The sequence below is a fragment of the Callorhinus ursinus genome, unplaced genomic scaffold (assembly GCF_003265705.2).
Source record: "Callorhinus ursinus isolate GAN/ISIS: 27379988/994484 unplaced genomic scaffold, GSC_fseal_2.0 scaffold48, whole genome shotgun sequence".
Classification (NCBI taxonomy): domain Eukaryota; kingdom Metazoa; phylum Chordata; class Mammalia; order Carnivora; family Otariidae; genus Callorhinus; species Callorhinus ursinus.
In genome coordinates, this window is record NW_027397110.1 from 6,780,188 (window position 1) to 6,807,679 (window position 27,492).

The 27,492-nt window shown below is 51.1% G+C and overlaps 2 protein-coding genes across 3 annotated transcripts in view; both read right to left on the reverse strand.

Moving 5' to 3' along the window:
• Positions 1 to 1,585: 1,585 nt before the first annotated feature.
• Positions 1,586 to 27,492, reverse strand: part of CCDC134 (coiled-coil domain containing 134) — a 34,703-nt gene continuing 8,796 nt past the window's right edge. The window contains exons 1-7 of one of the 2 annotated variants that reach the window (XM_025881638.2): positions 18,233 to 18,415; positions 16,336 to 16,445; positions 15,331 to 15,452; positions 15,049 to 15,133; positions 12,428 to 12,609; positions 12,070 to 12,141; positions 1,586 to 3,893 (exon numbers count right to left, since the gene is read on the reverse strand). In XM_025881638.2, the coding sequence (XP_025737423.1) occupies positions 3,768 to 3,893; positions 12,070 to 12,141; positions 12,428 to 12,609; positions 15,049 to 15,133; positions 15,331 to 15,452; positions 16,336 to 16,445; positions 18,233 to 18,348 (813 nt within the window). In that variant the 5' untranslated portion in view covers positions 18,349 to 18,415 and the 3' untranslated portion in view covers positions 1,586 to 3,767. Of the gene's footprint in view, positions 3,894 to 12,069; positions 12,142 to 12,427; positions 12,610 to 15,048; positions 15,134 to 15,330; positions 15,453 to 16,335; positions 16,446 to 18,232; positions 18,416 to 27,492 lie in introns of those variants that run through there. The other variant, XM_025881640.2, reaches the window with a different exon arrangement.
• MEI1 (meiotic double-stranded break formation protein 1) overlaps positions 19,416 to 27,492 on the reverse strand; it is a 71,853-nt gene continuing 63,776 nt past the window's right edge. Inside the window, exons 27-31 of the mRNA XM_025881637.2 lie at positions 22,695 to 22,776; positions 22,128 to 22,234; positions 20,676 to 20,807; positions 20,380 to 20,489; positions 19,416 to 19,605 (exon numbers count right to left, since the gene is read on the reverse strand). Coding sequence (XP_025737422.1) covers positions 19,560 to 19,605; positions 20,380 to 20,489; positions 20,676 to 20,807; positions 22,128 to 22,234; positions 22,695 to 22,776 — 477 coding nt within the window. The 3' untranslated portion in view covers positions 19,416 to 19,559. The remainder of the gene's footprint in view (positions 19,606 to 20,379; positions 20,490 to 20,675; positions 20,808 to 22,127; positions 22,235 to 22,694; positions 22,777 to 27,492) is intronic.

Sequence of the window (27,492 nt, forward strand, 5' to 3'; positions counted from 1 at the left end):
GGAGGAGCTGCTGCCCAGCCAGCACTTGGCATGAGGCCTGACATATAGGATGTGCCCATACACAATAGCTATGGTAATTGAAAAAATAGGGATCTGTGTGTTCACATTAAGGGCTAAAAGGCTGGAAGGCCCAACAGCTGAGTGTCAGTCATGATTACGGAGTGGTTGGATTTAGGGTGAATTTTATTTTCTTCTTGGTATTTTGGTATTGTTTAAATTACCTCTTATAATGAACATGTATAAGAAAAACTGACTTATTTTGGGGGGAAAAAGGACAATGTTTCTTTGTTGTTTACATGCAGACTACACCCACTAGTCTCACCCTGAAACAAAACCAAACCCTGCTGCTCTGCTTGGAACCAGGCGTTGACTTGGGCAGTGCCACCTTCGACTGTGCCTCTCACAGGGCTCCCCACACCGAGGGGTGACTGTCTGCTGGCCTACCGTAACTCACTTTGGTCCAGCGCTCTCCCAACCCAGAGCCTCAGTAACCCCCTGCAGAGGGCTGCCTGAGCAGCAGGTCAGGTAAGTGGGCACAGCACCTCTCACCACAATTCCCCTCTGGACCTGCCCAGAGGCTGCGGTGCTAACAAAGTGGCCCGAGGGGGCACAAACGAAGGCTCAGTAGAAACTGCAGAAGAAAGCTAGCTGCGCCACATCCAGCCTCAGCAAAACACTGGCATTCTCCCTATGGCCCTGGATCCCAACTCACTAAACATCTCTACCAGTTGGCGCCTTGCTCCGGCTGGGAGAACACAGACTGGCTCTCAGGGCTGGAGCAGCCTTAGACAAGTCACTCCTCAGGACCTGGGTTCTTCACCTGGAAAGGGAGGGACCAGACAACCACATATCCAGAGATCTACCACAGGTTGGGCAATTACTACAGGTCAGAGAAGTGAGCTCTGAATATGTTTTTTTTTCATTTACTACCTTTGACGCCTCCCTTTTCAGGCCTCTGCTCACAGTGCCTGTCACCTCCCTCCCCCAATCTTGCAGGATTTAGTTGTCACTTCCTCCAGGATTAGGCAAGAACGTGTACCCCACGGTTTCCACAGAGATTAAGCTTGGGGATGGGAAACAAGTTTGCTTTTGGATAAGCGGAAACATAAGGACTGAGGGTTATCACTGGCAAGAGGGCAGGTGCCATCAGCTTTGGGGTCTCAGAGGATGCAGCTGCCAAGAAGAAAAGAGCAGAGAGGAGAGACTAGGCTTAAAAAATAAAAAATGCTTTGGGGGCATTCATGATCTCATCTCAGGGTCCTGGGATTGCCCCCCGACCCCCCCACTCCACACACTGTGGGCTCCCTGCTCAGCGGGGAGTCTGCTTCTCCCTCTGCCCCTCCCTCTGCTCATGCTCTTGTGCTCGCCCTCAAATAAATAAATAAAATCTTAAAAAAAAAATGCTTCGTTTAAGGGGCAGGTGAGGCAAGAGGAGGAATCAGGAAGAGACAGAGCTGACTCAGACTGAGCACAGAGAACCAGGACAACAAAGGGGCCCAGAAGCCTGGAAGGGTCATCTCAGAGAGCTTCCAACAGCATTCAGAAGCCTGGAAGGGTCATCTCAGAGAGCTTCCAACAACATTCAGAAGCCTGGAAGGGTCATCTCAGAGAGCTTCCAACAACATTTCTCTGGGGGCAGGGACGGGACAGGAGAGGAAGATGTGGGGCTGGGATAAGGAGGGACAAGCGCTGTGGACCAGGGAGATTTTGCCCCTGGGGGTCATCTAGTAATGTCTAGAGACTGCTACTAGCATCTGGTGGGCAGAAGCTAAGAATGCTATGGATATCCTACAACACACAGGACAGCCATCCTTACATACACAACAAAGAATTATCTGGCCCTAAATGTAAATAGTGCCACTGTTGAAAACCCCTGCCTCTGAGGATATAGGGGAGCTCCCAGACTCTCCAGGGGCGCCTCAGATTGGACTTGGAAGCTCAGCAAACGGGAACGGTATCCAAGAAGATGCTGAAAACACCACTGAAGACATCACTGTCGCCACCACTGGGCACCCCTGGTGTTGGTCTAGTCTGGTCACTAGAACCGCCCCCATCCCCTGCCCCACTGCTACCTCTGGTCCCAGCAGCCACTACCTCTACCAGCGCAACTCCCGCACAGGCTGGTACATCTGGTTGATGGCACAGGGCTCACAGGACTGAATCCTGGCTGCAAGGAAGCTTGACAAACAAGTGCCCTCGGGCCGTTACACCTCCTGCTGAGGAAGTGGGAAAACTGCCTGCAGTAAGACGTAAGACAGAGTTCCAGGATCTAATAACCACATCAATGGCATCAAAGGGAAGGAGAGAGTGAGAGCAGAGCGGTTCTGTTTCTTTCTATGAAGGTGTCAGATGGGAAAACTTGGGCCCATTTGAGGATGGAGAGGAAGGAATCAACCAAGATGGAGAGGCTGAAGGTGTAGAAGGAAGAGCCTAGGAGGAGAGAGGAGCCAGATGGGACAGAGATGAAGATGCGTTCAGATTGGGCCCCTCTCTTCGGTTGTGCACACAGGGATGCTCAGCAAACCTAAAGGATGATAGAAGAACCATCAGAGAAGGGCATCTGTCACTGAGAAGCAGGCCCCAGCCTCTCAGAGAAGCAGTTTAGGGCTGGGCAGAGGGTTCAGACATTATCAGATTCATTTTGTCAATGAAGCCACGGCACAGGGAAGGGCTGGGCCAGAGTCACTCAGCAAGTCTGAGGGGCTGAGACAAGACTCCCGTCTCTCTTGGACTCTGTCAGTACGGGGGGCTGCAGGGTTCTGGGATGGTCAGATGTCTCTCCCCTTTTAAGACACAGACCTAGCTTGGCAAGGTCAAAGAGACTGAACTGGAATTCCCACCGCAGCCCCTCCCTCCCCTGCCTGGGAGGGACACGATTAAAGGGTAGCTGCCCATGCAGGGCCTAATTCCCTTGCAGCTTCCCTGCTCTGTGGCCCCTGGTCTCTGCCATGGGGAGCGCTCTGACCAGTCCAGCTTGGGGCAGCCCTGCCATTACAAAGCACAGCCTCCTGCAGAGCTAGAGCCTATCCCCTACCCACAGGCCAAGGGTCTCCTGGGGTTGCCAGAGATGACACATTGATTCCATCCTGCACCTGTTCAGGGACTATCCCCAATATCCGATGGGACAGAGATCATGCTGCTCTACGGTCTTTGGGTGAACACCTTTGGACGCTCCTTCATGAAGGACAGTGCGAAGAAAGGACTAGGAGACCTAAGCCAAGGCCCTGCTTCACTGCCTTGCCAGGCCCCTGCCCCATGAAAGGGCTCACAGCTCCCTGGGGCCCAAACCGGCCTCCATTAGCCCAGAGGGTTTGCTGGCTTTTACTGTGTCTTTGCAGGGCGCTGGGACCTGTGCTGGGCAGCTCAGTGCCACAGTGGGGCCAGCAGCAGGCACGGCACTTCCACAAGTGGCTCAGAGCCCAATTCTGCTCCCTCCTCATGAAGGGCAGCAGCCAGCTAGCCAGCAGTCCTAACCCAAAGGGAGAGTCCAGCCTGGGATCCTTCCAGCCTCGCCCAGCATCTCGACATGGTTTGATCTGCAGCATGGCATCCTCTGAAGACGCCCTTGGCGCCCTCTCCAGGGAGGACCCTGGAAGCAAATTCAGTCCTCTGTGGCCCAGTCACTTCTGTTTCGGCGCAGAGCCGGCTCCAGGGGGCTGAGGCCACTTCCCCTTTCACAGGGGCCAGCTCTCACCACCAGTCGATGCCTCCGCCTCTTCCTCCAGACTTGTCTCCTCCTGGCCCCTTGAGCCCTGGGCTGTTCCCAGCTATAACTCCGACTGGGATCTCGAGATCCGTGGGCCCTTTCGGATCTCTTTCCGCTTCTCCTCTTTCTTCCTGCGTTTCTCCTCCTCCCTCAGGGCCTTCTGGAAAGGGTCGGTGCTGGAAATGAACTGAGAGAAGAACAGAGCAGTCTGGTTTAGTCCGCCAGCAGCGAAGAGTTTGCTCTGAGTTAGGCTGCTATGGGCTTGTGGCGGTGGGAAGACTGCCTAGACACAGGCCCTGCCCTCAGGGAGCCCGCAGACAAGATGGTTCAGTGAGCCTGGGGGAAGCGGCTTAGAGGGTCCTGAAAGATAGCCAGGAGCTCGCCAAGCAAACAGGGTGAGGGAAGAAAAGGACATTCCAGGCAGAGGGGCACGTGCTGGGGTGTGAACCTGCATGGGGCTCCTCCTCTCAGGGTGAGGGGGCTGAGTGCCCAAGACAGCCATAGACAGCCGCCCCCCCACCTGTGCCACACCCCTGAGGAGGGGAGGGCAGCCAGAGAGCACAAGAGACCACAGGCATCCCGTGGCTTGCAAACAAGCCGCAGATAAGCCCAGGCAACGGAGTACACCCACAGGAAGCAGTGGGTCAGAGGTCAAACTGGCAGAACCTGAAAAAGAGGTGGAAAAGAAGACGGTAGGGCCCAGGCTCATGGCTTCCACGGTGCATGGATGGTGGTCCTGGTGAGGAGACAGGAGCACAGGGCGAGCCAGGGTGGGAGGAGGAGGACTTCGGTGGAGGCATTCCTCAACTGCAATCCCCAGGGCTTCTGCTGTCTGCAGACTGGCTCATCTAAACCCTGGCTTCTGTTAGGAGCCGATGTCAGTTACCGCTCAAATCTGCATCTCCGTATCTAAATGCCGCCAGATGTCCCAAACAAGCCCCAGACTTGGCACGGCTCCATCTCCCCAAACCCCAGTCCTTTTCCAGTGTCCCTGTCCTTGCGAACAGCAGGGCTCCACACCCCCACCTCTCTCCTTCCACAGGAGTCCTTGGCCAAGGCCTGGCCCAGTGTAACTCCTAAGTCTCTCTCAAATTCATCTACTTCTCTCCATCTCTCCTATCGCTAACCCCATCACCACCTCCACCTCCCTCACCATGACTCTCGGGGCCTTCCAAGGCTCTCTGCACCCACTTGGGTCCCTCTCGAGCCATTCTCCTCACTGCAGTTAGTTCTTTTCAAAAATGCAAATCTGACCATGACACACTCCTGCTTAAACCCTTCTGTGACTCTGCATTACTTTCAGGATCAAGTTCCACATGCCGCCTCTGCAGGCCCCCATTGCCCACCGCTTTGCTCCTCCCTCACACTCCCCGCTTCGGGTTCTCGGATTCCCTTGTTGCTCCCACTTCCAGGCCTCCGCAGGTGCTGTGGTCCAGGCCCAGAATGCTCTTTCCAGCCCCTGCGCCCTTAGCCACGTTAGTTCCACCCTCAGGGATCTGCCCGGATTCCTGGCTGGGGCTGGGGCTAGCCCCTCCCTCATGATCACATGCTTCGTGCCTGTCGCCCCCACTGAAGAGCACTCTCTGAGGACGGGAGGATCATGTCAGGTGTTGCTCACTGTGCCATCACTCCCTAGCACAGGACCTGCCTGGCTTATAGACGGCACGCAGTATGTATTTTGTAAATGAACGAATGAATCATGTTAGAATATGAAATGCTGTTAACAGTACCCCAAACTCAGGTTAACTATGCTGTGAAAGATGCCCATCTTATTTGTTCTTAGGGCAAATGTGACAAATGTTTCATCAAGGTAGACATTAAAAACAAACTAGAAGTTCTACCTTGTGGAGCAATCTACCTGCCATGTTAGATTGAACTATGGGACAGGAAGATGGGGTGAAATCAGAGAAGTGTGGCCCAGAAAGGGTAGGTGATATGCTTAGGTCATACAGCAAGTGGGAGGTACAACTGGGACTAACCCCCAGGCCTTCCACCTCCCCGGCCAGTGTCCCCCCCTACCACACTCTGCCTCCTGTGTCTATGAGTTAACGCTGATCCTCTTGGGAGGGATGAGCAGCTGGGAGCTGGAAGCACACCCCCACCCCCACCCCCAACCCCCGGTCACAGAGGATCCCAGACCCTGTGGCTCTGGCTGGGGTAGAGCAAGTCAAGAGATCTGGGCCCTCCAACCCCAGCTGGCTCAGCCTCACCAGGAAAGCCCAAACCTGGCTCAGTCAGAAGAAAAACACTGCCTTTCCTTTTCCCAGACCCCTTCCCGACAAGGCCTAACTAATGCCTACTTGAAATTCCTGATGCTAACCTCAAGCAGGCCCTTCATGCGGCCTGGCAATCCAGGATGTCTCCCTGGCCGCTCACTCAGCCGTTCTCCTAGACACACCTTCTCGAGCCCCCAACCCTGCTCCACTCCTTCCCCACAAACCACTGCAGAGGACAGAAGCACTCACAAGACAACTTCCACAAGCTCTCACCTCCACACCCGCCACCCCAGCTGCTTCTGTGCCCAAGCTGCTCTTGGAGGCAAGGCCGACCCTTCCCCTGGGCGCCAGCAACTCCCCCCTGCCTTACTTGCTCAGGGATGAAGCCCTCGCGCCCCTGCACCATCAATTCTTCCTCCCTACTGCGCTGTCCCCACCAACATGCTGAGTCTCTCCCACCTGATGAAAATCTCCCCCTCCAGCTATTCTCCCACTGGTCTGTTCCCCTTGAAAGGAAGGCTCTTCAAAGGTAGTCTGCACTTGCTGTGCCCATTTCCTTGCCTCTTATTCTCTTGAAATCCGATCTTTGTCCCCACTGCTCCACCAAAACAGCTTCTACTAGGATCTCTGATGGCCACTGTCCATGTTCCTAAATCCAGTGGCCGGTTCTTAGGCCTCATGCTCCTCAGCCAACCAGCAGATTCTACAAGTCGCTCATTCCCTCTTTGCTACGCTTTCCTCACAGGGTCTCTGGGAAACGATCCTCTCCTGCGTTTCTACTCTCTCACTGACTGTCACTCTGGGACTTCTTTGCTGGTTCCTCCCCATCCTCCCTCCTCTACCCGCAGGCACATCCTAGACCTCAGCCCTCTGGGCAGTGCTCTATCTGCCCTGCGGTGATGGGACGGAACCTGTGCCCTGGCTCTGCGTTCCTTCTTTCACAGGCATGACTCGTATTTGCAGCCGCAGCTTCAACCTCAAATCTAGAGTCATATTTCCAATTGCCTCCTTGACATCTTCATTCAGATGCTCGCCAGGTCCAGAAACAAAGTTTTGATCTCCAATCCAGGCCTCAACCTGGCCCCACCCACAGTATGTGCCCATTTTAGAAAACGGCAGCCCAGTCCCATTCTTCCGTGTGTGCAGGCCAAAGTCTTCTACTCCTTCCTAATGAGTCTCTCATGCCACATCTGCTTCCTTAGCTAATCTTACTGGCTCTACCTTCTGAACAACCGGAAGCTCACCATCCTCACTGTTGTCACCCTGGTTTAAGCCACCATGAACTCCCATATGGACAAGCACAGTAGCCTCCTCGTCAGTGTCCCTGTTTCCCACCCTGGTCCCCTAAACTACCCTCCACCCAACAGCCAGGCTGATCCTTTAAAGGGGGTAGTCAGAGCCCATCACCCTGCTCTCTATGCGTCTCAGAGTAAATGCCAAAGCCCCGAGAAGAGCCCCCCCAAGGCTCTTGTGATCTGGCCTACTCTGACCTTATCTTTTCCCAGCCTCCCTTCCCCCAAATATGCTTCCAATTCCAGGCCTTTGCACTTGCTGCTCCTTCAGCTGGGAATGTTCTTCCCCCAGATACACGGCTGGCTCCCTCACCTTGTTCAGGTCTTTTCAATAAGACCTTCTGTGTCTGAGTCACATGAAGTAGCAACTGCACCTCCACCTAATCCCCGAATCCTTCACCACATTCCCCTGCTGTTTTTCACCACCTACCATATTGTATGTGTTTTACTGACTATCTCCCAGGAGAGCAGGGCTAGTCTGCTTCTCTCATGGCTGGGATTTAGTAGATGCTCACTGAATGATAAATAAATGCATGTGCTATGCCTCTGAGCCTTTGTGCAACTAGTCCCTCTGCCTGGAAGGTTTTCCCCAAGATGGTGCCCCGGGCAAGTCTAACTTATCCCAGAGCCTCCACCACCCACCTGCTGCGGCAGGGTCAGGTTCCCTGCCAGGGGTTCTACGGCTCACCATACTCACACTCCCCTCTTCCCCTGGTACAGTGATCACGCTAGATCAGGACTGTTTCCCTGTTGCCTTCCCCAACAGACTGTAAGCATATGAAGGGCAGGGGGAGGGCCAGCTCCCTCTGGATGGGGGCAGTGGCCAGCATACAGCCTGATACAAGTTCGTTCTAGTGATGGGTACATAAGCAGTAGGAGAGGACTCCCAGAGCACTCCCTGTTGTGGAGAGTGCATGCGGGGAGCTGAGTAAACCTGAACTACTGCTGGTGGGACAGGTCCACACTGGAGGCCAAACAGTGAGTCAAATCTTTAGACTGTCCCCAGCCAATGAGAAGTAAGGCAAGGATGTTGCTGTTATGGTTATTTCCAAGCAGAGCACACTAGGACAAAATCAAACTAAATCTATCCTAGAACCCATTCTCTCTGGTGCATGCTCTCACCCTCCTCCTGTGTCAGAGGCATTCATGACCTACAGGGCAAGGAGAGCCAGCGTCACAGCAATAAAGCATCTCGGTGGGGGCCCCTCGCCGGGAAAGGCAATCTGCCATGGCCTTAAGTGTCCTTGCATATTCTTGCTGGGTATGCCCTGACTGCTCTTATACTGGCCATTTATCAGGGTTGCAATGGAAGCAAGCAACCTCGAGGGATGTTATGTGATGGTGTGACAGTAACCCTAGGAGGGAAACCCACATCTCCCATTCTGCTGCCTGAAGCAAAGCCACTGGTTCAAGGGAGCCCTTGATTCAGAGGTTCCCCTAAATACTCACGCCTGGTCCACTGATTGTTCACCTAAATTAAGAGCTAATGATGCTGTCCAGAAGAGTTAACATGGCCAGACTGACTGCTATCCTTTGAAAGACCTGCTTCTAAGGTTGGATCTTGGCTGGTGTCTGGAAATTTGGATTTGGGGAGGGCTCCCACCACCCTAAGTACTGAGTGGCTCACTGAGCCTAAACTTTGCAAACAATGTGGTTTATGCTGAACACCTGCTTTTCTCCTGGGGGTCTGGAATTCTGGTATGCACTGGGCAGAGGGTGCTTAAGTGACCAGCTCCCAATAAAAACTCTAGGCACTGAGTCTTTAATGAGCCTCCCTGACAGACAGCTTCTCACAGGTCACATCTTATTGCTGGGGGAATGAAGTATGTTCCTGGGGGACTCCACTGGGAGAGACTCGTGGAGGCTTGCACCTGGTTTCCCTCAAACTTCACCCCATGAGCCTTTTCCCTTCCTGATTTTGCATTGTATCCTTTCGCTGTAATAAATTACAGCCATGAGCACTATACACTCAGTCCTCATCAAACCTGGGGACGCTTTTGGGAACCCTGGACACTGGTGTTTATTGGCGGCAGCAGCCATCCAGCCCCAGTGACAATGCTGGAAGACTAACTGCCATCAAGGCCAGTAAGATAATGATCTGAATTAGAAGCCACACCACCCTTGCCTAGATAATATTCTTAACACCATGCACATTATATTTCTACGGACTGTCATCAGCTCTTAGCCATCTGGCCTGCTGCTCAAAAGACTACAGACCGGCAGATCAAAGACAACCATTCTTCTCTGGGGCCACAAACTATGGAAACAAACTGGTTGAGAGTTTAACAGTCCAGGTCACTATGATGCTTTGATGCCCATCATAAGGCCCATTCTCTGATGAGACCAACCAGAATCAAAACACTGATCAAGACTACACTGCCCAGTTAACTGGCACTGCCACCTAAATGCATCATTGCCCTAGATGTGGCAACATACCTGCCACCATGGATGGGCACAGAGCAGAGGACTCCGTTATTTCTGGCTTGACTGCCTAGAGTCCCTGTTGGTTGGGATGGTATGACCTGAGATCATTAGGATAATGACCACTTGATTGAATATGCTCCCTCCAAGTCTCCCTACAGTGGCCCATGGGACCCAAGATGGAAGATACAATGTGTCTCTGAATGTTGTGTAAAAATGCCCTCGTCCCATTCACATCTGACCCTTCTGGATGAAAGAAAGGTCCAGGTGAGAGTAGGGGAGGATTGGAGAAAAAGTGGAATTATAGGTCCTGGGATGTGACACCCTGATTTTGTAGCAATAATCTTAGTATCTGGGGAGGGAACAATTAATCTGGGTCTCTTAGATCCAGCACCGCCACTTGGCAAACAATCCTAGGATCTGCCCAAGCCAAGTGGCAGCTGCAGCTGACAATCTGATCAGCTGTTGGGTGCGTCACTCTCAACCTTGTGATAGGAAAACTCACACGGACATGGTTGGTAGTGAACTACTCTAATGTGCTTGATGCCATCAAAAGCAGCTCCCGAAGTGACCCTGTGCAGACACACGCAGCAGTACGACCGTTTTAATCTGACAGATACAAATGCATCTGCTTCTCCTGATGCCTAAGTGACCTTCCATTATGCCAAGTAGGGCAACTGAGGCTGCCACTCCATAGGGACATTGCCCTCAGGGCTCAGGCCGATAATATAATGGTGACTCCAATCAAGCAGTAACATGTGGGAAACAGTGGGCCATGAAACGTCTCTTTACTGGGGTGCCTGGGTGGCTCAGTCAGTTAAGCAACCAACTCCTGATTCTGGCTCAGCTCTTGGTCTCAGGGGTGTGAGATGGAGCCCTGAGTCCCATGTCAGGCTCCATGCTAGGCGTAGAGCCTTCCTGAGATTCTCTCTCTCTCTCCGCCTGCCCCGCCCCCCGCCCACTAGCATATGCATGTGCGCGCGCACACTCTCTAAAAAAAAAAAAGGAAACGTCCCTTTACTGGGGATGAGGACTGCTTTGGGTCCATCTATTGCTCCCTGTAATTATTGACACTGACATCAAAGATCAGCAGGTCAGTCTAAACTCTTGCATGGACGGTAATGGGTAACTGACTGGCCTCAGACCACGTCCTGATTATCTAGTATAAGACCTACTGGCCGGCCCAGGACTTACCATGGCTGGCTGAGTCCGCCATGCCGGAGGACTGAGGTCAAAACTGCAGGCTGGCTTCATCCTGCTGCTTAGAGTCCTGTTGATGGCAGCCTTAACCAAATGGCAGTATGACACATGCTTAGAGTCCTGTTGATGGCAGCCTTAACCAAATGGCAGTATGACACACACTGAACATATTTGATCCTAGCCTCTACCTATCAGACCAATCAGACTGAACAACACATTCATGTGGAAATTTAAGTTAAGCCAAGAGGGCTGAGGGGTGAACTGTGGGGGAGGCAATCAACCACAGCCCTGAGCATCCCTGAATGTTCTCACTGGGTACACCAAGAAAGCAAAGCCCTGGTCACCTCTGTCTGGGCCATTTGTCAGGACAGCTTGCAGAGAACAACCTGGAAGGGTGACATGATGACTGCCCCCAAAGAGCAGGTTTGCTTCTGTTCACTATAAAGGCTGTGATATTCACAGCTTCATGCAAACCCACCGCATGCACGGCATCTGCCTGGGCCCCTCTGGGTCACCCCTGGGTGACTTGGGGAACATGGGGAACCCACATGACCAGGCCAACAGTCTGGATATTGCTTTTGTTGTAATAAACTCTGATGTCTCTGACCTGTCAGCATCCATGAAACAGTAGCAAGCTAAAATCCTAGACCCCTCACGGACCCTGACACTCCTCCCTATACCAGAGGAGAACCTGGGATTTGTCAAGTCCAGTCCTCCAGCCTTTCCTGCCCCTGCTGCCCTGCCCTGCCACCTCTGAATCCCCCCCGACCCACTGTGTGTGTCCCCATCTGTCACCCTACCCTGCAGCCTTCAGCCCTCAGAGCCCATCTCAGTCCCCTAGGATGAAAGTATGTGCAGGAATGTGAGACAGAAGCCTGGCTGAGCACTCAGAGGCTCAAGGGCAGAGAAACATGGCCTGACCTCCTCGGCATCCACTTGATGTTGGATGCCTAGTGTACATTGGGATGGGTGTGTTCACAGCCTCTGACTGCCCCCCCACAGCTGGGGTCGATACCCCATGAAAAGATAGGGAGCCTGAGGCTAAGACAGGGGCAGTGGCTTGCCCAAAGGCACCAAGGAGCAAGTGATGATACGTGCATCCAGACCCAAGCATGTCTGGCTCCAAGTCGAAAGCCCTCATGCTCCATTCACGGTGCCCCAGCCTCTGTATGACCTGGCTTCCCATGACCCAGCAGAGGCAGAGTAGACATGGCCATAGGCCCCAGCAGCTTACCTCTGGGCGGTCTACTTTAAATGGGTTCTGGAAGTCAGAGTCTTTCTCGCTGATCCCCAGCTCCTGGGCCATCTGTGGACGAGGAAAAGTTAGTCATCGTCTGCCTTCTCCTGACTCCTTACCCACGGCCACTCTCTCCATGGTGGGACCCAGGCCCAAGGCTTAGGCAGATGTGGAACAGGTGATGACCCCTAGGGACCCAGGTCATCACAGACGGGATCTCAAGGTGCCCTGAGGCTTATCACAGAAAACACAACCAAGGGCTGACATTCAGGCCCAATTGAAGGCAGATGCAAGGTTCATGATACACCACCAGGCAGAGGGCTCCTGAACCTCCTCTGCCCCAGTCAGTCCTTACCAGGCCAAGGATGGGCGAGTGGGGCCCCTGGTCAAACACGCCCGACTGGTTGCAGAAGCTGATGCCCCAGCGGATGAGGAGGTTCCAGTTGGAATTGTGGTCAAAGTAGTGGTGCACAATCCTCGGGAAGCGCAGCACCACATCACCGAAGAAGGCCGTGTTCTCCACTACTTGGGAGAAAGCTGGCGAGAGGATCCTGATGAGTGGCCTGGGCAGATGCCCTTCTATTGCCCGCCTGGCCAGCCCCAACCACCCTTCAGAGAACGGAAGCCCACTAAGCCTACTAATGAGAGAAGGGAACTGTGCCCGCTCTCCACAGGTGCTGACCACGTGTGCAGTGCATGTTAATGGCTTTATGTCCACCAGATCACTGAATCCTCAAAACCACCTCGAGGGAGCTATAGCTACTATTCCCATTGTACAGATGGGAAACTGAGGCTCAGATGGCTGGTGAGTGGCAAATCTGGGCTGCAAACCCAGGTTTAATTCCAAAGGCCATGCTGTATCTCATTTGTTGTGGGGACCAGAGAGGTGGATGCCTCTTTTGTACAAGACGACACATGTGTCACATGAAGCTTGGCTGGGTCTGACTTCCCCAACTTGGCCTCAAACTATCCAGAGCCAGGGGCGCCTGGGTGGCTCAGTCGGTTAAGCGTCTGCCTTCAGCTCAGGTCATGATCCCGGGGTCCTGGGATCGAGCCCCGCATTGGGCTTCCTGCTCGGTGGGAAGCCTGCTTCTCCCTCTCCCACTCCCCCTGCTTGTGTTCCCTCTCTCCTATGTCTCTGTCAAATAAATAAATAAAAATCTTAAAAAAAAAAAAACAACTATCCAGAGCCAGGCTCCATTGTTAACACAACTGCAGTGTATGGGAGGAGCAGGTCTATTAGGATGACCAGGGAACACAATAGGGTTTGTTTTTGTTTTTAATATCTTTCCAATTTCATTTTTACTTTTTAAAAAGATTTTTACTTATTTATTTATTTGAGAGAGCAAGAGAGAGGCACACGCATGAGCTCGGGGGACAGGCAGAGGGAGAAGGAGAAGCAGACTCCCCACTAAGCAGGGAGCCCAATGTGGGACTCAACCCCAGGACCCTGGGATCATGATCTGAGCCGAAGGCAAATGCTTAACCAACTGAGCCACCCAGGCGCCCCTTTATTTTAAATGCTTCTTGAGATTTATAGTAAAATAACTTTAGACTTCCATCATATATCATAAAATTCCTTCACTTGGCTTTCCCTGATGTTATCATCTTACATAACCATTGTACAACTATCTAAACAAGGGAATTAACATCGATACTAATCATTAGACCTTAACTGAATTTCACCAATTTTCCCACTAATGTCCTTCCTCTAGTTGACAGATCAGTTCAGACTAAGTTAGTGTGCCCATCAGAGCAGCAGGTTCCCCCCCCCCTTGGCTATCATGAAATAGAACTACATACCCAGCCCTACTGTAAGTCCCTGTTTGAGCCATACCTGCAGATAAGGCCCAGGCAACCCTCACCAGCACTGGCCAGGCCACACTGAGAGATAAGTGGACTCCTCCAAAGATATGTCAGGTTGGGTCCAAGACAAGTGGAATAGGGACCTCTGGGTTTCAGAACAATCTTGAACCTCAAAGAACTCAGGAGTTAGCCTGGTTTACAGGTTAGCAAGAGCAAACCACTTGCCCTCTTTTATCTGGAAAACGGAGGCAACAGTGCCTTCCTCAGAGCGGAGATTTGAGATGGTGTTTGTAAAGTACCCATCACTTAATATATAAGCGCTATTTTCATCCTCTCTCAGACAGGGTAACCTAACAAGTTTTATTAGTAGACTATAACCAGTTAACCGGAGAGAGGGGGAATTACCACAGAACAATTCTTGGAAGAGGGGATGAACAGACACACAGAACATTATCTTACTTATCTGTTCTTCCTACCTCGTCTCAGAAAGGATTTAAGGGGGCTGGGGCTTTAAAACAGTAGTAAAGGGCGCCTGGGTGGCTCAGTTGGTTCAGCTATTGCCTTCGGCTCAGGTCATGATCCTGGAGTCCTGGGATCGAGTCCCGCATCAGGCTCCCTGCTCAGCAGGGAGGTCTGCTTCTCCCTCTGACCCTCCCCCCTCTCATGTGCTCTCTCTCTCTCATTCTCACTCTCTCAAATAAATAAATAAATAAAATCTTAAAAAAAAAGGAAGTATTAAAAAAAACAAAACAGTAGTAAAGAGCACTCTTAACTGCCCCCACTGGCCAGTCTCTTCAATAGAGCTCAGTTTTTTTCTCCTATAAATGGGAACAACCCTTGCCTTCTCTACCACAAGGGTCAGGATGGTAGAAAGGGCAAGAATCCTTGAGGTAGGGTCACGGGTAGAGGTTTCTCCCTGTTTCGCTTGCCCCAACCACAGTACAGTGCAAAGGAAATATCCATGTCAGGGGCCCAGAAACTGGCTCTGAAGCCCAGAAAATGCCCAGAGAAATATGGATTAAGTATCCATACACCCAAGGGGACCACTTGGAAGGTGTTATAAGAGGATACTTCCAGAGAAAAAGAGAGCAAGAAGAATAGGAGGGAAGGAGCAGCTAGAGAAGATCAAGGTGGTGGGGAAGAGGAAAGGGGAAGATGGGAAGACCATACCATCCTTCAGTTTCTCGTCCTGGGGGAAGGGCCCATCTGGGAGCACATCTGCAGCAATGAGCACTGTCCGCGAGTCCTCCAGCACCTGAGGGAACCCCACCCGGGCTGAGTGGCTTTGCAGAGCCCTTCACAGATGGTCCTATTTATTTAAACCCTATTTCCAATCTTTTGCGCATGTAGTTCCCCTCATTGAACACCAGCCCTTTAGGGAACTCCTACCCATCCGTCAGTGCCCAGATCGAAGACTGGGCCTGCCGTGAGCTGCCCCACACCCACACGCACCTTAAAGAGCCCCCTGAGCATGACATCAAGAATCTTGTACTGCTGGTGGACATCGTTTAGGTGTGCCAGGTTTTTCAGGGCCAGCAGCTGTTCTCGCCGTTTCACCTCAAACATCTTCTTGTCTGAGCAGCATGAAGTTAAGGGGCTGGCACCCATACTCCTGCCTGGACAATCCAGTGGCCCCAGTCCAGAGGGCCCATTCCCAACCAGCAAGTATCTGCAAGGGCCACAGATGCCCATGGCTGAGACACTCCCCCTCTCCCCACACCTCCGGGGAAGAAACAAACTAAGAGGCATGGGCATCCTGCAACCTATCCTCTGTCCATTTCACATAGGATTCTATATCCAACACCTGAACACAACCCTCAGGACCTGGCTCCTGCCCTCCCCTCCCCGTGGTCTTCCTTTTACTTGCTGCAACCATTCACTATTCCCAGAAGCTCCACTCCTCTGCTTATACTGTACATGTCACCTGGGATGCCACTGCCCCCCCCCTTCTCCATGAGTTTCTGTTCTTTCATGACCCAGTTCAAAAGCCACAGCACCATGTTTCTCCCTGCCCCTCTTCCCCAGCCATGGTTCATTAAAGTGCTGACTACAGAGTACAGCGTGAGGTCTGTGAGTTCCTCAAAGCCAGGGATTGACTGGTCCTAACTCTTCTTTGTGTCCCTAAGGTCTGGCCCAGAGCAGGTAGCCCAGTATGCCAGGGCCTGACTCTCCACCCAGGGTCTCACCCACAAGATGCAAAGCACATGCACAATCCTCAGAGCCCTTGTGGCTCTGAGAAGTATGCCTTGCCTTCTCCATTTAACATATGGGGAAACTAAGGATCAGAAGAGAATTGACTTGATCAAGGTTTGGTTAGAGCACCTCACCTTTTCTCCCCTGTTCTCACAGTCTGGGTCTGCTCCAACCCTCGAATCCAAGGGGTTGTGGGTACAGAAAGACTGTTTATAGACCCCCTCAGAAACAGCTTATTAACCCCACCTCCACCCCAAAGGATACAGATCTGCAGGCTCGGGTCCAGGGAGGTCTTCAGGGTGTCTGTGACTCCCGTCCCAGACAACAGCAGGACAAAGAAGAACTGAAGAAGATCCATATCCAAGATCCTAGAGCTAGGAAAGCAACCCAGAGAGAGGTGAGATCCAGAGCTTGGTTGTATAAAATAAAGAGTGCAGGTAAACAGCAACTTCCTGACATGGCCTGGCCTCCAAATACCAAGAATCCAGCTTTGGGGAGCCCTGGAGCCCCAGTTTCAGCCCAGGGCCTGTGACCACCAGACACACAATAAACACCGTGGGATGGTAGAAGGGAGGAAAACAGATAATATTGGCAACATAAGGATGCTTAGCACACAGGGGTCAGCGTCTAGAACTCTGGGCTAGAGCCCGAGCTCTGCCTCTGTCTGTGGGCCCTGGGGCAAAGTGCTCAGCTTCTCTGAGCCTCAGTTTTTTCACCTGTAAAACAGAAATAAGGAAGTCCCCTCCTTGCTGTAGGGAGAAAGAACTGGGTGAGGCATTATGCCTGGGGAAAGGGGCTGGTCATTACTATTCCCTTTCAACACACCCCATCCTGGACCCCAGGAAGGTGTCTGGTTAAGGAAGCCCAGGCAGTCAGGGGAGTTGTGAAACTTCTGCAGTTTCTCTCCCTCTCTGACTTCTGTCCTCACAACAGAAGAAGGGGCCTGCCTGGTTGGCTCAGTCAGTGGAGCATGCAACTCTTGATCCTGAGGTTGTAAGTTCAAGCTCCACACTGGGTGTAGAGATTATTTAAAAATAAAATCTTAAAAAAAAAAAAGACAGAAAAAGGGATTTGGGGCGGGAAAGGAGGAGGCACAGTCTTGGGTAAGAAGGCTGCCTGCCACTCACTCACTTTGGAACCACAGGCACCACAAACACCACCTGTTCTTATTCAAGCACCATTCCCTAATTATTTTTTAAGTACCACATTCAAGGCACTGATTTAGACCTGGGAATACAGCAGTGTCTAAGACCAACAAAAATCACTGCATTCATGGTACTTATGTCCCTAGTAGGGGAAACAAACAATCAATCAACTTGTAAAACAAGCACAGAAGGATGAGGGAGCTGGTGAAACACACACTGAAACACAGTGGTCAGAGGAGGCCTCACGCTCAGATGACAGCTGCCCAATTTTACCAATGTGGGAACCAAGGCACAGAAAAGTGAGGTGATTGCCCAAAGACACTCAGCTATTCCCGGGCTAATGAGATTCTAAATGAGTATAGGCTACCTCAAAGCTGCCACTGTACTAGCAGGACACCTGCTCCAGGGGAAAGACGCTCAGTGATTGACAGAGAGCCTGCAGAGGTCATTCAGAGAACCGCCCCGGTGCCACCCTACGAGGATGAGACAACTGAAGCTTCAAGAATGGGAAAGAGTAGTCCAAGTTCACCCAGGACAACCTGCCTTCCAACATCATGCTCTAGACTCAAGGGAACCAGACCCGGGCTAGGGCAGAACTTGAAGCCAGGGGCTATCAGACAGCCGGTAATGACCGAAGCGGGAAAAGTGGGAAAGGAAAACCGAAAAAGCAGATTGCGTGGAGACGGATCCTGCTTCTTCTGTTACTCCCACTTACCCTGCCTCCCAATCCCGCTCCCCGCCCGGGTACACGACTCTGAACCCATTCTGTAAGGGTGACACGGCGATGGCGGGCTGAGCCGGCTACGTGGACTCGCGGACCCAGCCTACTGCCCCGAGCCTTTGGGGCGCCCAGAGGAGAGAACGAGTCCTTCCAACGAGAAGCGTTCGGGGCCGCGAATCTCATCCCCTACCCCCAGCAGCCCTTGGTCCCTGCCCCCCAGCCCCACCAGGCCCTTGGTCCCTGCCCCCCAGCCCCACCAGGAGCCCGCCCTCCCGGGACCCCCGCCGCCACCTACCAGGCAGGTCGGTGCGGGAAGGGGCGTGCGGATAGGACGGCGGTGCGCAGCCCGGCTCTAGGGTCCACGGGGCGAACAGCAGAGGCGCGGAACCTCACACTAGGCGCCAGCAGCATCGCAGGAACCTCCAAGCACCGCCCCCGGCCAATGAGCGCGAGCCGCGACGGCCCCTCAGCTGACCTCACTTCCGGCCCCGCCCCGCCCCCAGCTCCGTAAACCGGAGTCTAGTCCCGCCCACCTCGTGCCGGGGCGTGATTGTCACTCTGTCACTGTCAGATTGGAGGAAGTTAAGTCTGCGGGAGTCTGGGCCCGACGCAAAGGGCGCGTCTGCGGACTGGGGCCCTGACCGAAACTTTTCATCAGCTGACAGTGTCTTTTAAACTGTAGTTGACAGGATCAGTTTGGTGGGTCACGACTAGCAGTTTTTTTTTTTTTTTAAGAAATCGGCAGTGCGAAGTTGGTGCATCCCCTGCTCGCCTCTCCAGTCCACCAGCTTCTAAACCTAGTTCGTTAGGGGCCTCCCTACCCGTTCATTAGGACGGAGTTCAGACCAGTTTTGTGCAGCGTCCGTACAACCAAGCCCGAGGAGTAGGGTGGGCTGCCCAGGTACCGGCACCCAGGTGTGTGGGGGGCGGGGACAGGGGGCTCGGCAGGCGGACAGGGAGCCAGAGGCGCAGTGGGCTGAGCTGGGCACAGGGAGCAGGCACAGTTGTGGAGAGCAGACCTTTGAAGAACACGTGGTAATCAAATACAAGCTCTGGGGAGGGCTCACGGAAAGAAACACAAGGTACCCACTTTAGCCAGGGAGAAGTTCGGCTCAGCTAGTGAGGCACAGAAGGATTTGACCTGCTCAGCTTCCTTGCCTGGAAATTGTACCTCTCTCCACCTTCACCTGAGGTGAGGCAGCAGGTAAAGTGCCCCTCAGAGCACTTGGATCACACGGGTACCACACACGTGGCCTTTCTCTGCACTTTCAGCCCCGTGGGTGGCCTGCCTGGTATTTTCTGGGTACAACTGAGGCAGCCAGCTGGTGCTCCTTACATGTTACCAGAACAAATCCCATCCCCTGTCCCTGAGGAGGCCATCCATTCCTCATTGTAGCAATCCACCATGCCAGTGGCAGAGTTATCAGCTCCAGGGAGCCAAGATAAGTTGAGACAGAAATGTTTTTGGAGCCCACAGAGACATGTGAGTGTATCATTTTATTTCCCGACTCCATTTCAACAGTGGAGTAAGATGCTACATTTGTCATCCATTTCCCCAACAATTCTGACTTTCTCTTCTCCAAGTCTTAGTTCTCTCTTTCTGGGCCTTCAAGTTATGAGGGTCAGTCTCTGATGTGGGACAGGGATACAGCCACCCCTCCCAGGCAACTGGCAGCAAAACATGAGAGGAAAATGCAGAAAGGTGGAGCCAACCGTGGGAGAACCACACTTCCAGAGCCCAAAGGTGCTCTTAGGAATAGTGGGCTGAATTCTAAATCTGGGACCCAAACACCAGGGTAGGTATTCAACAGGGAACTGTTTCAGGCACCAGGGAAGGAGAGCCAGGGAGGTAGCCAGTGGGGATGGGGAGGAAGCACCAGACTGAACACCCAGACTCAATTGTCTCTGGAGCCCCACAACCACCCCCAGAGGGCCTCTAGCCACTGCCCACAGCCCCAGGCTTTCTTAGGGACAGGTCAGTCAGCCAGCACCCCCCACTGGGCTGAGGGAAGCACCTGTATCAACTGGGTTTGGGCAATTTTCTCCAAAGCTCTTGGGGAAGGACTGGCTTCTTCCTGAGTTTGGTGATGTGGCTTTGGAGACAGACAAATGGGGGTCAGATCCTGATGCTATTACTGTGTGATCCTGGGCACATCATTTAACCTCTCTGGTGTAAGTTATACCTACGTTAACAGCCCTAGCTTCTGTGAGGATTAGACATAGTACAAGTCATAGTACAAGTTCCTACCAAGTCAAGTCCCTTGGTAGGAACTTAAACAGAATAAGTCAGTGTCATTACTATCCACTATTATTCTCACTGATGCAAATGCTTTAAAGGACAGAGCTGTAGACACTGTCACCCCTCTGAAGCATGATGCCACAGCCTCCCATAGCCTGGGTGACCTTGCCCAGGCCAAGGCTCCCAGATGCAAGAAAGGATACAGCATGTCCAGGGGTGGCTGGACGGAGGAGGTGCTCAGGGAAAGGCCCTCTAAGGAGGCCTGCAGGGTCTGGGCCGTGCTGTGATCAGCCAGGAGACCCATGCTCTGGACCTGAGGAGAGAAGGCAGGGAAGACAGGCCTTCTCAGCAGCCACTCCATACAGGCCCTCTCAACCCTCCACCCTCTGCACTCCTTACCTCCCACGGCTGCTGTGGCCAGAGCACGCATCCTCCACAGAGAAGATGGCATGGACAGTCTGGCCTTACAGCGGCTACCCAGCATCCCCTTCCCACCCACCTGCAGGAAGAAGCCACGCAGAGCCTGGAGTGTGGTGTTCGACAGGGTAGAGAGGTCAGCCAAAGCTGCGCCTTGCAGAACATGACCCACTTCCTCCTGAGACAGGACACTGCTGCTCTGGAACCGCACAAACTAGGCCAGGGAGAGAAGCCCCAAACACACAGTGATTTGGCATATCCTTCCTTCACAGATATTTCCGGTGCCCCTGCTGTGTTTGGCACCAGGCTGGGGGCACAGATCTGAAGCCCAGAGAACCCTGCCGTCAGGAGCTCAGAGTTGGTGGGCGGAGGTGGGGCTGTGTCATAGAAGAGTGGGGTAAATGAGGCAGACTGTGAAACCCTAAGAGAGTTGGCCCTGCTGACCCTTCAGTACCCTTCCCCTCACTGCTTGGCCCTGCCCCTCACACTCATGGCCAAAAAGGACTAGGTGTGGTTATCCAAACACACCCGCATGTACTCATTTACCTGCTACTTCGCTTCACTACCTGGAATACTTTTCCTCCACTTTGCCTATTAATGCTTCAAACCTCACCTGAAATGTTTCCTTCCTGCTGAACGTTTTCATTTCATTAAAGAAATAGAGGCATTAACTGAATGCTTATTGCACCCTTATTCACCTCTCCCTCCTGGCTCTGGCAGAAGCAATTAGTCAATCTTTGAACACGAGAGTTAACTGCACAGGTCCACCTATACACAGATTTTTTTCGATAAATATAGTACAGCACTGTAAAAGTATTTTCTCTTTATGATTTTCTTAATAACATTTTCTCTTTCCAGCTTACTTTATTCTAAGAATACAGTGTTTAGTACACATAACATACAAAATATGTGTTAACTGTTTATGTGATCAGTAAGGCTTTCAGTCAACAGTGGCCTATTAGTAGTTAGGTTTTGGGGAGTCAAAAGTTAATGTGCAGATTTCCAACTGTGCGGGGGTCAGCACAGTTGACCCTAACCCCCACGCTATTCAGTGGTCAACTGTACTCTTCTCTGTGTTCCCACAACCACCACTGATTTATTCATTGATTCACTTCACTATCATTCACAGGCTCACTGCTTTGTTGTTTATTCAATGAGCACTTACTGTGTGCCAGGCACTTAGCATATCTTCTACTATGCCACTAATAACATCATGTTTTAACTATTAGTTTCCTTGTCTATCTCCTTCTTTAGACTGAGGGACCCTTAGAAGGCAGAGCATTTGGCTCAGTGACATCTTTGGTCCCTAGCATAGGATCTGGATGTAGCAGACAAGCCCTGGCCAATGTTTCACATGCTAATGAATTAGAAAGAGTATCTGGGTCTTTGGGGGGTGAGAAGATGTTGGCATTTAGAGGAATTCTCTGAGTAGGCCCACCTATCCCCTCTACTTTCTACCCCTCTACCTGGCCTCTTCAGGACCACCCAGCTCATGACATTCTTCACACCACAGGACCATCCATTCTGCACTTACCAGGGTCATGAGCCTCAAGATCTCAGGTCTGAGGAAGGAACTCTCTCCAGCATCCAGGAGGGTAAACAGCAAAAACCGATTCCAGGGCTGGGAGACCACATGGAACGCTATAGGAAACACCAGTCACCCTGGGTTGTTACTGCTGCTTTTCCAGAGGCCCTGGAACACTGCTGAAGAGGACTTTCTCTTATTGACTCAAAAAGGGGTTGCTCAGCTAGAGGCAGGGTATTGGACAAACTGACCACTGGAAGTTTCTTTCTTCCCTGGGCTTCTATCCACCTATGCTGCCTGGCTCAGGGAGACTATATCCCACTATTGTGGAAAGCAGGCAACAGGAAGGGCTCTGCCACTTCGGAGCTTTGTGACCTTGGTTGGGCAGGTTACTTGACATCTTTGGACTGCAGCGTCCTCATCCATATAATGGAAATCACAATGCCCTTGCATGTTATGAAAAGAATTAAACAAAATGAGTCTGAATCAAAAAACAGAGGTTGGGAGTCTGGGACAGGAAGGTGGCAGGGGCTGGCCACCCCTATGGGAGCATCAGAGAATGCACAAGGTTTCTACCGATGTCTGGGCTCCGGGCATGCAGGTAGTCAAGCAAGGCTTCCAGGCAGCCAACACAGGCATAGGACAACAGAGGGTCCTTCTGCAAACAAACAAACAAAACCCCTTCATGTCAGGTTTTGCTACCAATGAGTATTAGTGCCAACCAAGAAAAAAAAATTGGTTTTCAGAATAATTTGTATTTGAATTTCAGATTTGGGATTGTAACCCTGTAGATAATCAAGAAATGTTTGTTGCTTGGGGTGCCTGGGTGGCTCAGTTGTTAAGTGTCTGCCTTCGGCTCAGGTCATGATCCCAGGGTCCTATGATCGAGCCCCGCATCGGGCTCCCTGCTCAGCCGAAAGCCTGCTTCTCCCTCCCCCACTCCTCCTGCTTGTGTTCCCTCTCTTGCTGTCTTTCTCTCTGTCAAATAAATAAATAAAAAATCTTAAAAAAAAATGTTTGTTGCTTTCATCTCTAACTCACACATAGAGCATAGTGCTTATACTGATGATTTACCTACATTCTACCTACATTCAAGAGACTGTTTCAGAAAAGGAGGGGTGCCTGGATGGCTCAGATGGTTAAGCGTCTGCCTTCAGCTCAGGTCATCTCAGGGTCCTGGGATCCAGCCCCACGCTGGGCTCCCTGCTCAGCAGAGAGTCTGCTTTTCCCCTTCCCTCTGAGCATGCCCCTTCCCGCCCCGCTCCTGCTCTCTCTCTCAAATAAATAAAATCTTTTTTAAAAAAAGATAGACTGTTTTGGAAAAGGAGTTAAACCCTGGGCTCCACTAAGAGATTCACAGATTATAGACTCTGTAAGAACCTCACAGTTTATCTAAGCCAGTAGGTTTCAACCTTTTTTAAAAAGCAGAACCTTTTATCAAACAAAATTTTATGCTCTAATAAGCATATCAAAAGATCTCATTATCATCAGTCATTAGGGAAATGCAAATGAAAACCACTATGAGATACCACTACAACACCCACCAATAGCTAAAATTAAAAAGACTGACAATATCATGTTGGCCAGAATGTGGAGCAACTGGAACTCCCATATACTTCTGATGGAAAAGTAAAATGGTGCAGTCATTTTGGAAAAGTTTGATGGTTTCTTATAAACATATACTCCCCTATAAACATATACTTCATAGTGGTAGGCAGAATTTTAAGACTATCTCATGACTTTGCTCCCAGATGTTACTCCTGTGATTATGCTACAATATATGGCAAAAGAGAGATTATTTGGGCCCAATCTAGTCACACCAGCCATTGAAAAGCAGTTTTGTCTGGCTGGTGGCCGAAGAACCAGAGAACCCGAGGGTGTGAAAAGGACTCAGCATGCATTGGTGGTCTGAAGATAGAGGGGCCGGGTAAGGAAGAACGTGAGCAACCTTAAAGAGCTAGAAGAGGACCCTGAGGAAGAGGGGGATTTTTTCCCCAGATCCTCCAGATAAGTACCCAGCCTGGCCAACACCTTGATTTCAGCCTTGTGAGACCCTGGGCGAAGAACGTGGTCAAACCTACCCAGACTTCTGATGTGGAGAACTGTGGGATCATACAGTATGGTGCCAAGCCATTACATTTGTGGTAACTTGTTACACACGTTAGAAAGCGAATATGTCGTGTGACCCATCAATTCCACTCCTAGATGTGTACCCACGAGAAATGAAATCGTATGTCCAAACAAAGACCTGTACTTTAGTATTAAGAATAATTTTATGCACAATAGCCAAAAATCTGGAAGTCCCAAATCAACAGGTGAATGGGTAAACAGTTGTGGTACAGCCATATAATGGACGACTACTCACCAATAAAAAGAAACGAAGTACTGACACACATGACAATATGAACCTCAAAAGCCTTAAGCTAACTGACAGAAGCTAGACACACAAGACCATACTTTGTATGATTTCATTTATATGAATTCTAGAAATGGTAAAACTACAGTGACAGAAAGCTGAGCAGGGTCACTGAGGGGCAGGGATGGGGAGAAGAGACTGACTGCAGAGGGGCACAAGGGGACCTTCTGGGTTGATGGAAATGTTCTACATCATGATTGTGATAGTGTTTACAAAACTATTTGTCAAAACTCATTTAATTGTACACTTAAAATCAGTGAATTTTATGGCATGTAATTATATCTCAAAAAACCTGATTTTTTAAAAGGTAAAAACAACAACAAAAAAGGCTAAGCTCTCTTCACACTGTTCTTCAGAAGGTAGCAATGTGGTGGTTAAGAATATGGGACGGGGGGCGCCTGGGTGGCTCAGTTGTTAAGTGTCTGCCTTTGGCTTGGGTCATGATCCCAGGGTCCTGGGATCCAGCCCTGTGTCGGACTCCCTGCTCTGTGGGAAGCCTGCTTCTCCCTCTCCCACTCCCCCGCTTGGGTTCCTGCTCTCGCTCTCTGTCAAATAAATAAAATCTTAAAAAAAAAGAAGAGAAAAGAAAAGAAAAAAGAATACGGGACAGGGGCGCCTGGGTGGCTCAGTTGGTTAAGTGTCTGACTTCAGCTCAGGTCCTAAGCTCAGGTTCCTGGGACTGAGAGACCCAAGTCATGGGGCTTCCTGCTCAGCAGGGAGTCTGCTTGTCCTCCCTCAGCCACTTGCCCTGCTCATGCTCTCTCTCAAATAAATAAAATCTTGGGGGGAAAAAGGGGGCACCTGGGTGGCTCAGGTCATGATTCCAGGGTCCTGGCTTCAAGCCCTGCGTTGCATTGCATTGGGCTCCCTGCTTAGCAGGGAGTCTGCTTCTCCCTTTCCTTCTGCCCCTCCCCCCCAACTCATCTCTCTTAAATAAAATCTTTTATTTTTATTATTTTTATTTTGTAAAAAGATTTTATTGTTTATTTGTCAGAGAGAGAGAGAGACAGAGAGATCAAGCAGGGGCAGAGGGAGGGGGAGAAACGGACTCCCTGCTGAGCAGGGAGCCCAATGTGATGCAATGCAGGGCTCAATCCCAGGACCCTGGGATCATGACCAGAGCCGAAAGCAGCTGCTTAACCAACTGAGCCACTCAGATGTCCCAAATAAAATCTTTTTTAAAAATAAAAATTGAAAAAAAAAAAAAGAATATGGGACAGACTTGGGCTTGCATCCTTGCTTAGTCACTTACCATCTATGTGACCCTGGCCAAGGTCACTTACCCTTGCTGACTGGGGATAAAAAAAATTACTGGGTTGCTGAGAGGGTTGGATGAGAATGGATATACAGTGTTCAGCCAGTGCTTGGCACAGAGTAAACACTCAGTAAAGGGTGAGAGCAGCTTCATGAAATGCACTACAGAGGTAACAAACCCCTCTTTAACAACCCCTGGGTTTTCTCCACAGAGCCCCTAAGGCCTCCAAGGCACACAGCTTGAAGTGTTTGAGCTAATCCACTTACCTATTTAATAGCTGAGAAAATGAGGCCCAGAGAAAAAAATACTTGACCTGAAGACACCTGTACATATCAGTAGATGGCAGGTCTAGAACAAAACACTAGGCTTTGTGCCCTTTCTCCTCCAATCTAAAATTAACTCTTGGGGCGCCTGGGTGGCTCAGTCAGCTAAGTGTCTGCCTTCAGCTCAGGTCATGATCCCAGAGGCCTAGGATCGAGCCCCTTGTCGGGCTCCCTCCTCGGTGGGGAGCCTACTTCTCCCGCTGCCACTCCCCTGGCTCATGCTATCTCTCCCTCTCAGATAAATAAATAAAATATTTAAAAAGACAAAAATTAAATTAACTCTTAACCAGTGGGAACTTCCAGCCTCTTCCCAGGTACGCATGATCACACAGTTATGGGCCAGCATGCTTTGACTTCCCCACCTGGTCAAGCGCTGTGGCCCCAGGGACACCCTCTGACCCCCCTGTCCATATTACCTAGTAAACCCAGTGAGGACTGGCTGAATGGCGTATGAGGAGCCAGGGCTGCTGGGCATTAGGAAAAGCCAGGTACTACCACTCAGGTAACAATGGCTCCTATTCACAGGATGCACTTCTTGGGACACTGAAGGAACATGGATTTTGTAGCCAAAAACACTTAGGTTTAAATTCTGACCTAAAAGTGTGTGACCTCAGGTAAGTTACTTAATATCTCTGGGACTCTGTTTCCTTGTCTATAAAACTGAGATGAGGGGCACCTGGGTGCCTCAGCTGGTTAGCATCCGACTCTTGATCTCAGCTCTGGTCTTGATCTCAGGGTTGTGAGTTCGAGCCCTGCACTGGGCTCCACGCTGGGTATGAAGTCTACTTAAAAACAAAAACAAAAACAGAGATGATAATGTCTACCTTATAGAGGAGTTGTGATGAATAAATACCATATGTCAAGTGCTTACACAGAGCAGGCACTCAGTAAATGTTCTCTCTCCACCTCCTATTCTCCTAGAATCTTAACCTGACATGAACCTCTGCTCTAGTAGCAATGATCCTTGAGATCAAAACCTCGCATCTTGTAAAACTAATTAGCTCACTGATTTCCAAACTGATAACATTCCATGCCCACCCCAATCACAAAGCCAAGTCTGAGCACAAGGATAACTGTCTCTTCCCTGCTCACACCCACACTTATCCTTTCCCAAGTCTCCACAGAGGTGTAGCAACTGGACTGGAATCCAGCAGCTGTTCTTGCTGGGGACATCTGGTTTCTGCTTGGAGACCCCCAGCCACAAGACACTCTTCTCCATTCCTCCCAAGGCAGCCTGCTCTACTGTTAAGACAGTCCTGGACATGAGAAAAGGCCCCCTCCTGTCTTCCTGCAGCTCCACCTGCTGGCCAAGGTCTCCATCTCCACAGAAAAACCCAGAACAAACCTACTGTATTTCTACTCTGGAGACATTCAGAGACT